General features: G+C 42.1%; 1 protein-coding gene across 1 annotated transcript in view; it reads right to left on the reverse strand.

Moving 5' to 3' along the window:
• Positions 1-6,987: 6,987 nt before the first annotated feature.
• LOC139268859 (BICD family-like cargo adapter 1) overlaps positions 6,988-13,280 on the reverse strand; it is a 114,355-nt gene continuing 108,062 nt past the window's right edge. Inside the window, exons 8-9 of the mRNA XM_070887644.1 lie at positions 12,576-12,696; positions 6,988-7,467 (exon numbers count right to left, since the gene is read on the reverse strand). Of these exons, the coding sequence (XP_070743745.1) occupies positions 7,273-7,467; positions 12,576-12,696 (316 nt within the window). The 3' untranslated portion in view covers positions 6,988-7,272. The remainder of the gene's footprint in view (positions 7,468-12,575; positions 12,697-13,280) is intronic.

Genomic DNA, 13,280 nt, shown 5'->3' on the forward strand with positions numbered 1-13,280 from the left:
TGCAAGCTGTTCAAGACGGAGCTGTCTTGCGCAAGATCCGGCAGCTGCTCAGCACGTCCCCTCATGGATGAAACAAGAGGCAGTGGATTCTAAACAGGACAGACAACCTCTGCTGGACCTTAAAACACAACAGGGCACTTCACTCCACTTGTTTTGCTGAATTGCTGTGAGCTCTCGGTAAATGACAGTGCAATATTATCTTATCTTTTAGTAAACCAATGGGGGTCAGGTGACGCCGGGTTGCCCCAGTGCGACGAATAGAAGGGTAACGGCACAAGATCCCCCACAAGGAGGCACCATTAATATAATTAAACATAACATCTAATTAAACTAATATAAACTCGTAACTTAAATCACCATTAGCGAACCAGGCTGGATTCAAATCTCTTTTAATGTGCTTCAACGTTGGGAACGGAGTTGATGTTATAGCTGCGAATGTCCGTTTACTTCATAAAAGCTGTACTTTTGAGTGCAGTGATGAAGTGGAGCTTGTATTAAATAGAGGATACAGTATGAAGAGCGGTAGAAACTCTCTATTCGACTAGCAGACTAAGAACTCGCCAGCAACTAAGTTCAGATAACAGCTTGAGCTGCGGTCTTACAGTTCAGAACATTACCTGAATGAGATTATTTTCTCGTGATCACTCCTATCAACCCACTACTCTCTAATGTAGACCGTAGTAATATATTGGCTGCGAGGGGCTTTGGGGACATCCTGAGAATGTAAAAGGGGCCATGATCTTTTGTTATGATTTGGAATGCATTGGCTGCAAGGGAGGTGGAAGAAGATCAAAAGCAACCTTCAAAAGAGAATTGGATAAATACTTGAAAAGGAAAAAATAAAATGGAAATCTAAGGAGAAAGGGTGGGACTAATTGGATAGGTCTTTCAAAAAGCCAGCACAGACCTGATGGGCTGAATGGCCTCCTGCGCTGTAAGATTCTGTGAATAATTGAGGATTTTTAAAATTGGAAATTTTGTCTATTTTAGTCACTGCTCTCAACAATAATTGTGTTAAGGACTTTGAGACATTTGACCAATATGAGAACATGCTACATAAAATAATATTGTTATAGATAATTGTGTGTTCTGCTTAATGTGAATTTGTTATCTCTGTATTTCAATCTTAACGCGTTTTCTTTCACTGATCTACGTGGGCCTCAGTCACGGTGCTCATCTCAAGCATTCTTGGCGTGCGATTGATGCAACCTGTCTTGTACCCTAGAGATCACGGTTAGCAATCTCTGTGTACGGGCACTTAACTCCAACCTAGGGCTGTCCATTTTACTGGAGGCGTTAACCTATTCAAAATAAAAGGGCAGAGCAGTGCCACATGAGCTCACTATCCTCCAACCGCCAACAATCTAAGTTTATGTTATGTAATAGTGAAACCATGTCAAAAAGCAAAAATATTAATACATTACTAAAGAAAAAAAAGTGCATCTTCCACAAGAAATTTAACTACATTGTGATGATGTCGAAAAGGAGTGGGCTAGATACACCCATTTGTTCCACATATACAAACACACGTAGAACAAATGAATAACATTTATGATGAAAAAATGCTTCATTTTCTCTTGGAGATTGTTTATTTCTTGTCATTTACAGCTCTCGTTCACTGCACTCGATGAGACGGCAGACAGGGTCACCACAGGGCGTTGTTGAGCCAGTTCTAACGGCAAGCTGACCCAAGTTCAACCGTATGCAGATTTTTAGCTGGGAGTCGCCAACTCGCAGCTCCACATAGTAGATGGTGGCTGGCGGGAATAAAACAGGTGAGAGAAATAAAGCAGACAGGGACATTCCCGTAGATTTTCCAAAGAAGTTATTCTCCCATCTTGAAGGTGCTATTCTATAGCTGCCTTCTGCTACCTTACCCGAGGTTTTCGTGCGAGAGTGTGCGGGTGAGCTATTTGACAGGGGAGGCATCACAGGTGAAATTGAACCTGTTTTCACCTAACACTGCACAGGTGCTCGCCAGCCACACAGAAGGGCAGAGTTCGGCTCGGTTGCCTCCAGTGTCAGGGCGAAGTGGCCATTTAATGCGTGTGTGACTGGAGAGCGAGAGTATCATAGCCCAGTCCAAACTTATATCACCTGCTGCCCACACACAAGCACTATGCAGCACGGCTTGCTTTAAAGTGATCAGTCCTTAGCCCGGGGGTGTTGATGGTCAGCCTGACAGATCAGTTAACTCAGCACGCACTGGGATCAAACTTTGGACTGTATGTTTGAATGCCACACTGGGTAGTGCATTTAACCACTACAGCATCGATACACCATCAGTTTCTCAATCAAAAACACAGGCTAAAAACTCGCAAGTGCAAAAACATACTGACAACACAACAGCTTCCCGTCCGCATTCCTCTTTATTATTACAGTGGCTCTGACAGACACACTTCATAGAAATCTGTTTAAAGGAGCTTTTCAAGCTCCATACAAGACAGGACTATAAAAAAGGCAGCAGCATTTTTACTAAAAAATAAGCATTTGTATAATGTGTCTCTCTTCATATACAAATTAAACAGTAAACTGTATTTCATTTACAAATAATCTATACTGTTATGAAACCTTTTCAATATAGAAAAAAAATCCAAGCTCTATATTATATACAGCAAATTTAAGCCACTCTGTGACATTCATCGCTTCTCAGCAGGGAGATACTCCTCAGCTCCCTACTCTGGAGGGAATTTATTCACAACACATGAGCTGTTTACAGTCCCGACTAATATCATAAACTATAGGTTCTGAACAGGGAAACCCGGCAGCTAACTGGCTCCTCTGGCACTGTAGCCAGCTGCTTCTGCATTCATTCCCTTTAAATTGGTTTGGGTTGGCATAGGGCAATTTGTTCCATTTGTCAGTAAGGCTTTTATACATGTGTGTGGTTGTGGGATAAGAATATCGGCTGATAGGCCAGGTGGATGCACGGACCATGGTCCACTTTAGTCCAGGTGTGAGCAGTTTGTGTGTGTGTTTTCTGGACCAGATAGGAGTCATGGTGACATTATAAGAGTGGTTCCTTTCAGCAGTGCTGCGAGTTCCTTCTGATTGCTTATGAGATTAAAGGTGGAATGGATGGAAGTTTGGCTTTTGAATGACTAGGCGAGATTGTCATGTCCCCGATTCCCCTGCATGCCACCCTTTGACCCATCCTTTTATCAAGTGCAGAAAAGGTCCAAATCTTGTAAATGTCAGACCCTGTGCCAAAAAGAGCTAATACTTTTAAGGCAGTGACCCAAAAAAGGGGCTCATATGACACTGTAAAGCACAAGAGTGAAGCTCAGATGGCTGATTAACAATTTCTGTAGCTCACCCCTGAACAGTTTGACTCTCATAGCCATCTTGTGACTTACAAGGACGCAGATATTTTGTGGGAATCGTGTTTGAACGATTCTAACAGGGCCCTGCAGGTCCCTGCCATGACTCAAAAGCATCTTACGTATAGTGAAGATAACAGTGCATCAGTGGCAATTTCAAAATCAATACAACTCAAAATATATTTATTATTGCACAATCATAGTCGATACTGTCAGTCTGCCACTAATCTGAAATATCAGTAACTGTGCTGAGACACTGATTCTCATTGATACAGGAGCCTAAAGCAGGAGAGCAAAGGGTTTAAACACTATACAGTGAAACTGCAGGTGATCTTGCAGTATATTGTGGGATAGTTTGTATGTCCCAGCCTGGGTTTGTGAAGATTGCTTGGCTTCAACTGTTATGACTGGGTTGCAGTCATTTTGAATGTCAGTTCATCACAATTCACAGAAAAATATTCTCCCTCCAGTTTTCTGCCCTCTGCTCCTGAAGGTGCTGACTGATATCAAAGTACAGTTCCATCCTCCATTTTACACTTGATCTGCAAGCCCAGACAGGCTATTAAACCACAAGGACATCACAACTGAGCCCTATCCTATTCTCACCTGCATCCACAAATGTAGACTTTTCAGCGGATCAATATTAGCAACTAAAGCAAAAACTCAGCTGATAGTGCCCCAGCCCAGGGAGGAGACAAAGGCCAAGAAGCGCCCCCTACTGCTGCCCTAACTGATATTCGTTAGCTCAGCACATGCGGAGATTGCACATGGAACCTTCCTGCTCGGCATGACTCATTTTCACATCTAACATTTAGAAACTGAGCCACCATCTTCTTCAAGGGTGTAAAGGATTCCATAGCTAGGTCTCGGAACAAGCTGCTAAAAAAAAGCCAAAGTATGAGTGACATGTAGCGATGGCAGAATCAGTGACCCACACCATCAGAGTTTCACCCGCACAAACCCACTGTGCCAATCATTTGTATTTAGCAGCTAGCCCATGTTCCCCCTAATCAGATAGCCAAATCTTAACCCACAGCCCATTACACAGGCACGCAGTGCATACACTTTGCTGTAAAGGCAATATGCTCTACTACATGCTATTTTACGCCACTGATCAGGCACATGGTCCACCTTTGGACACTGCACACGACCCTAGGCTGTACCTAATATCCCAAATACGGACACCCAAAAACGTATTCAGATTATAGTACTCAGCCACAGTGCCCAACACTATCCTGTGCTGTAGAGGCACATGGTAAACTGCTCTACAGGTACAGTTTTCACTACCCCTCAATAATATTCATAGTGCATTATCCCACCCACACTATACCAAACAGGCGCACACTGCATCTGTTACATATTATACCATACAGGCACACAGTACCTGCTCCATTCTGTAGTGCACAACATACTCAATTTCTCATGCTATATTGTTCAGCTGCTGCATCATACTGTATTGCAGTGACAAATAGCACACAATCTCCCACTAAACTTCACAAGCACGCAGAACACCATTCCATACATTAGTGAGCTGACATTCGGTGGATTATCTCACATTATAACATAAATGCACACAGTAATCTATCACATACCATATGTGGTGCACTAGCGAACACCATAAGCTTGAGGCACACATTACACTAGCCCACACCACAGTGGACACGCTCAGGATATTTTTCTACATGTACATGGTGCATTATCACACACACACACACAACTGGAAAGGCACGTGGTACACTACTGCACACTATACTGCACAGGTACAGAGTGCTCTATCCTATATTATGCTGTGTTGGCAGATGATACACAGATCAACAGAAATATACTGTTCATGGTACTTTTTCCAATACCAATCCGAGAATACTGTACAAGATGTAATGGCCCATACTGTACTATATAGGCACATGTGCATTACCCAGCACCCATATTATACCGGCATACTGTGCACTATCACATATAATAGCACAGAAATGGTGCACTGACACTATACATGCCCATTACATATTATGTCACGACTCTTTATAGGTACACAATGCACTACTCAGTACCTCATCAATAATGCACAGTATATATCATTCATATTGTGGTTTACAGGCACATGGTGCATAGTCACACAATGTACTGCACAAGCAAAAGGTGTACTATTCACATCAAGCATGTACATAGTACATACCACATCATTCCACACAATCCCACATTATTACAGTTGGCCTGCAGTGCACTTATAGTGCATTATCCCACACAATTCTTTACAGACAAAGCACAAGCTCACACTTTCAAGCACATGATGTGCGATTCCAAGTTGCTGAATTGACACAGTCTGCTATCTCAACCTATATCCTGAACACAGCCCCTAACTATAATCATACACGTTGCACTATCCTACACTACATAATCCAGGCACACATTCTGCTCTCTTAACCTAATCCATATACATTGGGTCGTTCTACACTATACTCTATAGGCATACAGTCCACAATCTCAAACTATACACCTTGCGCCATCCTATACATATATAATGCATTATCCCACACTATTCTTATGCTATCCAACACTTTACACACACACGCAGACAGTGCACTATCCCATATTATATTAACAGGCACTAAGTCTCCTATCTCAAACTACATCATATCTTGTCTGATCCTACACTATACAGTACAGGCACACAGCCCACAATACTGGATATGGCTCTGTATCCAACCCTTCACTGTATGTTAAATAAAAATAGAGGTCACTAAAAAGACACAACATGCCCATCAGCAGCTGAAAAGAAAAAAGACAGGTTAACGGATAATTCTGCAATCAGGTGCCGACACGGACCGTTACTTGGCAAATAGTGTGTGTGCGCAGTGATTTTCAGTCCATTAACTTTTCCCTTCATTAACAAAGGGAAAATCACAAGTTGCGTCCCTTGATTTACCGAGATGTGCGCCCGGCTACCAATGCTCCCAGCTGACAGTCTCAGAATCACTCTTAACATTTTAGGTAAAGATCCCTCATTAGTTTTGATCAAACGATTCTACTCAAAACATTAAGCTGTCTTTTCTCGTCAGGTGCTGAGAGACATCCTGTGTACTCCTGGCATTTTCTGTGTTTTTCGGGTTCCTAGCATTCGTAACATATTTTACACACAAACATCAACCATGATCCCACACTGTGTTGTACAGGGATATGGTGCAGTACAGTGATTGTACTATCTTAACACTTTATACTCACAAAGTGCACTCACACACTGAACTGGTACCCGATGCTGATCTGTAGGGATTGCATTAAAGAGCACTTTATACACACACAAAGTGCATTCTAACACTGTACTGGTGCAGTGTGCTATCACACACTAAATTGAATAGGCACGAGTCGCACAGACACTTCATTCTACAGGCACACAGTGAACTGCCCACGCTACACATGCACATGCTGCAATATTCCATATGAATCTTCATAGGTGCACTGCTCACAGGGTGCTTTATAGCTACTCTCTCTCACTATGGATGCACATGGTTTGCTGTCCCATATTATTCTTTAAAGGCAAACAGTTCAACCATCTCAAATAATACTGTACATTCAGTCCTTCACAGATTGGACATTCAATTTCTATTTCTTGTAAAATTATTTTTTTGTGAAAATAATTGAACTTATCAATATGATTTGTTTTAACCCATTATATACATTACGGTCGTGCAATGTTCCACGTACGAGAACCTTTGCCAAAGAGTATTTGGGCATCAGTTACAGCAGAGAATGTCTCCTGTAACAAGGCTATCTGACATAGCCTGCATCACCCAGGGTTTGCTCCACTGTGCTACCCTGCTGCCCCTTTTCAGGCAAACAGAAGCATCGCCTGAGCAGAAAGTGTTTCCTTCCTAATTTAATGAAACATTCTTTGTACAAAGCTTCTCATAAAGCCCTCCCAACTCCACATTGGCCCCTTTAATAATTACAAAGAAAATTAATTCTTCTTGAAAAATGAGAAGAGACGATTCCCTTCTGCCCCAATGACCTCTTCTCGGTTACGTTCCAGTCTCACTGAGGAGCTGACTTTGTGCCTCACGCTGCAGCCGTTCCTGGAGGATTGTGCTGGCGGACGACACTCTTTCTGTTGTTTGTCCATTAGCTGCTGGTCAATGACCCTGTGCATATCATCCTGTAGGGAAAGGAAGTCAGCGTTAGCCACACATTTACAGTTACACTGACTGTAGGGAAGCTTCAGATTACTTTAGGGAACATGACAGTTGTCAAACCAAATGTTGTTGTAAGCTACACCTGCGTGCTGTGCATATACAGACAGGAGTGATACATTTACAGCTGTGGGACTGTGGCATGAAATGCAATGTACATACAGAGACCAGTACTGAAAGGAGGACAAGGGAGGGAAATAGATGAGCAGCAAGGGGAAGGTCATAGCTAAACATAACATATTTATAGCACTGAGGCATAGGAAGGTGAGGTGATGTCCAGTGCGATCAAGGAGGGTTGTGGAGTGGAGGATTAGGGAGCATCAGTGCTAAGGGTAAAGAAGGGGAGCCTAATGTACTTCTATGTTGAGTAAAGGACAGTCAAAACCGGGAAGGGAGAAAGTGGGTCAATGTTGAGGCAAGGAATGGTTAGTGCTGATGTGGAGACTTAACAGAAGAGAATTTGTGCTGACTGCAGACAAATCATCAGGTCACAGAGCGAGACAGGTTCAGAAATAATTATATCCTGAAACAGTAACTTAACTTGACATAACTAAGCAATAGTTTGTCACATTTCCAGATTTTTTTTGTGGCAGATTTTGAATTTCCAGCGAATAGCAGTTCAGAGGACACTAAAGCTGACTACCAGAAACTTCTCTGGGAATGATCAGAAATGTTTCCAGCAGTGCAAGGAATCTAACATGAATATCTGTTGCCTGTTCTTGCTCTTCGTTGTCATTGGTGCTTTGGGTAGTGAATACAGCATCTGTCTCAGGCACAATACATTCTAAGCAAGATACACTGTGAAGCATATTAGCTGGAAGGGTATGGATACAATCTGTGTGTAACCCCAGCCATGTGCAACAGGGACTTAATGCAATATGGGTCAGACATAGCATGAAGGAGATTATGCAGAAGGGGCTTGTTGGAATTATTTCTCTAAATAAAGGTCTATTCACTAGTCAGGAATGAACCTTAATGGAACTGACTGTTGTGATCTCCTGGATGAGACACATGTCTACCAAAGCAGTCTGCAATGACATCATGTTTCAGTGCTGTGATATTAAGGCTGAACAGGTCAGAAGGAAACAGTGATAGGATATTGTTCTGATGGTTGCATGCCAAGCAATCATTTGACTTTCTGCAATGCCCAACGACTGCCTGCAGTGAACCTGAAAAGCCAAGGTTTACTCTGCCTTAGTCTGCCGTTCAGCTGCATCACATGGAGCCTCATTAAATGACTCATTGGAAATGGCTGAAGTGTGCTCAGTGAGAAAATGGAAAACTCAAAACTCAGGAACAAAGATGAGGAATGGATGGAATAAGTAAACATTCTAACAAGTGGATGGGGTAAGTTGTTACAATTAAAGCTCACCTCAGAGGCAGGAGGGGGCTTACAATAGTCTGCTTGCACAGTAGCTGGGAAAGGCCACTAGATGAGAAACCAGAGGAGCCAGATAGTGAAAAGCCCTGAGGAAGCAAACTGCAGCAGGAAAGAAGAGAGGGAAGAAAACACAAGGCTCTGAAGCAACAAGAACAAAAGCATTCCTCTGTTGGACTACTTCTATTAAAGTGTTACTTGGGGCAGGACAGAATACTTAGATTGGATCACACAATACTTACCTCAGCACTCACCAAGGTGATCCAATCATACACTACCCACCTCAAATACCTATACCAACCCAGCTGATTCCCATACCACACAGAGGCTTCCCCTCTACAGGTACCTGTTGAGGGAGCCTAAGGTGATGCTACCACATCCATACCTGCTATGGTTCCCAGTATATCCAGAGGCACTGAAAAATCAAATCAAGTGACTGACTATGCAAATACATTCATTTAAAGAGAATCCCGTTTAATGGACTCAACTCATAACCTCTGAAATCTTCCCCCATTACTTTCAAAGCATTTCCTTACAATTTACATAATGATAGTGTCTTGTTCAAATGGAGTCTGAACTCCCATTCCTAGAAACATGCCAGTAAAAAGAACCATTACGTATTTAAATTGGGACGTGAGCAGAAATGTAGTGTCTCGTGTTATAATTCTAAATTCATATTTCAAGTGTGGGTGCATAAATTGTGGAAGAAACTTATTCAGTCCAGTCTCCTGCTTACAATATTTATTCAGCTGCAGGATTCAGTGCCTTAGTACAATACTCTCAGCAAGCTTATTATAATTTTATTATTTGTCACAGAAATAATTACATATCTGGGATTGGGACTTATTGCAACATTTTAATGTATATAAATTTTTATTTTGCAGTCTTTTTCCCCCCTCTATGTCACCCAAGAGATCATTCAGTATTGTCCTTTCCTTATCAATGCAGCATTCAAAATAAGCTGCTGTTTTTGAGCACTCAACTCTATAAAGGTTCTATAAAATAGTGTTGGTAGGCTTTTTGACAGTGACCAGATCTGAAAGGGAGGGGAAGAGAATAGAGGGGAAGGTATCAGAGGCATTTCCAACCCTGCCTTCACCTGATGTCCACTCTCACAATTTCTAGGAGTCATTGGATAGCAAGCAGAAGCACAAACCCTGGCTGATTCCTCCTACCCGCCCCCCCCCCCCCCCACATACCAAACGTGGATCTTTATAGAATGGAGTGCTCAAAATGGCAGCTTATTTTGCATGTTGCATTGGCATCTAAGGAAAGGACAATATTGTCCGACCAACATCTGGATGTTAAAATATCTCACATTGTCCACTGAATGGCTAGCATTGATAAAAGCCTATTTAGTGCCAGTGAAGAATCACTTTCAATGGCATTGAACAATACTCAGGATTTTCATGTCAGATTAGAAGGTGGCGGAGGGGTGAAGAGAGAAAACTAGCCTACCGTTCAATCTCCCTATTCTCCTCCTCATTGCCAAGTTATGCTCCTTCACATCATCTATATTGTTATGTTTGCCCTGAATCCTAATTACAATATTGAATTGAATTTTGCAGTAAACACTAATGATCTTGGATGGAAAATTCCCATTCCCCTCCCCCAAAGAGACTAGTTTAAGTGACATGGAAAGTACATCCTTATGAGAAAATAGGATGATTATAGTGACTGACTAAAGAGGTCAAATATATCCTAAAGGTTAGAATTTATAATTATAAAAACACAAAAGGAATCACACTAAGAAGACTAGGAGAAGTAAGTTGAGGATAAATAAAATAAATACCAAAAGCAGTTAGAGCAGAATTGTTAGGCAGATTAGTTATTAGCAGTGACAGGGATTAGAATTAATCATTCACAGCTACTTTCATCATGTTAAAGACCGGACAGGTCCTTTAAAGGATAGAAGTTGGGTAGCAATATTGTGAGGAAATCCAAAAAACAGCAAACGTGCTATGGCGGGAAACTAACGGGATCGGATCGGCTGCCTGTTTTACACCCTATATGAAGTGAAGTCAATGGAAAGTAAAATCAGGCGGCTGATCCAATCCGGTCAGTTTCCCGCCAGGCTGGTTAGATTAAAATTAACCCCAAGTCTTCAGAAGTCAAGGTCACTATAGAATGTATTACAAATGAATTAAAGCTTCAAGAATTTTTTATAAAAGTAAATATGAGTTAAAATTGGTGGAATTTTTGTACTTATTCTGTTTTAGCCTTAAAATTAGCAGATAGTATAGTTGGACCCTGTATGTTTACAGGTCATCAGGACCAAGTAGGATACACTCTGGAATTCTCCTGGAAATGAGCTCCATAAATATAGATATTCCCACTTTTTAAAATAAAGGATTGAGGTGTGAACTGGGGTATAATAAACTAGTCAGCCTAATACTGGTGGTAGGGGAAATTGCTCAGAATTTCCAAGGACAATGTCCATGTGCTACTGAGGTGTACAGAGCTTAAAAGGAGATAACAGTTTGGTTTAGTGTAGGCAGAGCCTCCCAAATGTACTGAAAATCACAGAAGATGTAACTAGAGGACTTAACTAAAGAAGTGGACTGGAGATGTTTAATGTGTGTAAACTACTTAGATTTTCAGAAACCATGCGATGAAGTCTCACATCTGTAGGTAAAGGTACATGGAGCTGCAGACAAATCAGCAAGGTTAAATATTGGGAAGACCGAAGCCATTGTCTTAGGTCTCCGCCACAAACTCTGTTCCTTAGCCACTGACTCCATCCTTCTCTCTGTCAGTTGTCTGAGGCTGTACCAGACGCTTCGCAATCTCGGTGTCATATTTTACACCAAGGTGAGCTTCTGACCACATATCCACGCCATCACCAAGACCGCTTATCTCCACCTCTGGAACATCACCCGATTCTGCCCCTGCATCAGCTCAGCTGCTACTGAAACCCTCAACTATGCCTTTACTACCTCTAGACTTGACTATTCCTGGCTGGCCTCCCACATTCTAACCTCCGTAAACTTGGAGGTCATCCAAAACTCGGCTGCCAGTGTTCTAACTCGCACCAAGTCCTGTTCACCCATCATCCCCCTGCTCGCTGACCTAGATTAGCTCCTGGTTAAGCAACATCTCCATTTTAAAACTCTAATCCTTGTTTTCAAATCCCTCCATGGCCTTGCCCTTCCCCATCTCTGTAATCTCCTCCAGCTTCACAACCCTCTGAGATATTTGCACTTCTCTAATTTCAGCCTCTTGAGCATCGCTGATTTTAATTGCTCCACCATTGGTGGCCATGCCTTCAACTGCCAAGGGCCTGAGCTCTGGAATTCCCTCCCTTATCCTCTCTACCTATTCTCCTTTAAGACACTCCTTAAAACCTACATCTGCCCTAATTTCTCTTTATGTGACTCGGTGTCAAATGTTGTTTTATAACTCTCCTGTGAAGTGCCTTGGGACGTTTTACTACATTAAAGGCACTATTTAAATACAAGTTGTTGTTGTGATTTGCAGTTGCTAGTGTAACAGGTAAAGGTGTCACCATTTTTTATTAACTGGATTAACTGGAATTTCATTAAGGGGATTCTCTTAAAAGGACCAACATTTACCAGTGAGATTACCCCAATAATCTACTAAAATGTAGTGATAATATAAATCAGTAAAAACTGCATTCAAAACAGACCTGTTAAAGTTGGTGTTTGACCCAATGGTTCTTCCTGACCTTTGACCTACCTGCCAGGCCTCCAGTTGCTGCGAGAGGTTGAGTTTCTGCTGGATTGCGTCCAGGAGCTGGCTGTTGAGTGACATCATGTCAATCTTACATTTGGCCAGTTCCATTTCCAGAGTATTCTTCCTGCAACGGAAACTCAATGTTACCTTTACATTACACTACCATATTTCATATCCATCCATGCAGCACGTTGGAAGGAGCATGCTGATTCAGTTGGTAAATGCACTGCTCAATGTGGAACTAAATCACAGAGTAAGATGCAAGGTTTGGCAATCTATAGGGAAGCTACAATTGGCTGCAGGATGGGGGTGGGGGTAGGATAGTCAGCTACAGTTTTTATTCCTGGTCACTATCCAACATTATCTGTTAAGTTCACATATGGACATTGGATGAAGACAGGATCACTGTGACACACCACCCACCCTACTCCCAATCAAAAAAGCCAACACTGGCTGTCTATGATTGCACAGTGATTGGGTGAGGTACCAGAGATGTTCAGAACCTGTGGAATCATAATCCATGAGTCAGCATTTTCTAGAGAGGAGGAGTAAAGTGGATTGTGGGGGAGGGAAATGCTCCACACCTGACCTAAACCCAACCTAACACAGACCTCATTTGTTTTCTTGAAAGTTGCATTACAGGGTTGACCTGGGTTATCTTCACAGACCAGGTTTGTGCATTATCAGTTATTGGCATGAATCTCGTTT

Source organism: Pristiophorus japonicus, chromosome 8 (genome assembly GCF_044704955.1).
Source record: "Pristiophorus japonicus isolate sPriJap1 chromosome 8, sPriJap1.hap1, whole genome shotgun sequence".
NCBI lineage: Eukaryota > Metazoa > Chordata > Chondrichthyes > Pristiophoridae > Pristiophorus > Pristiophorus japonicus.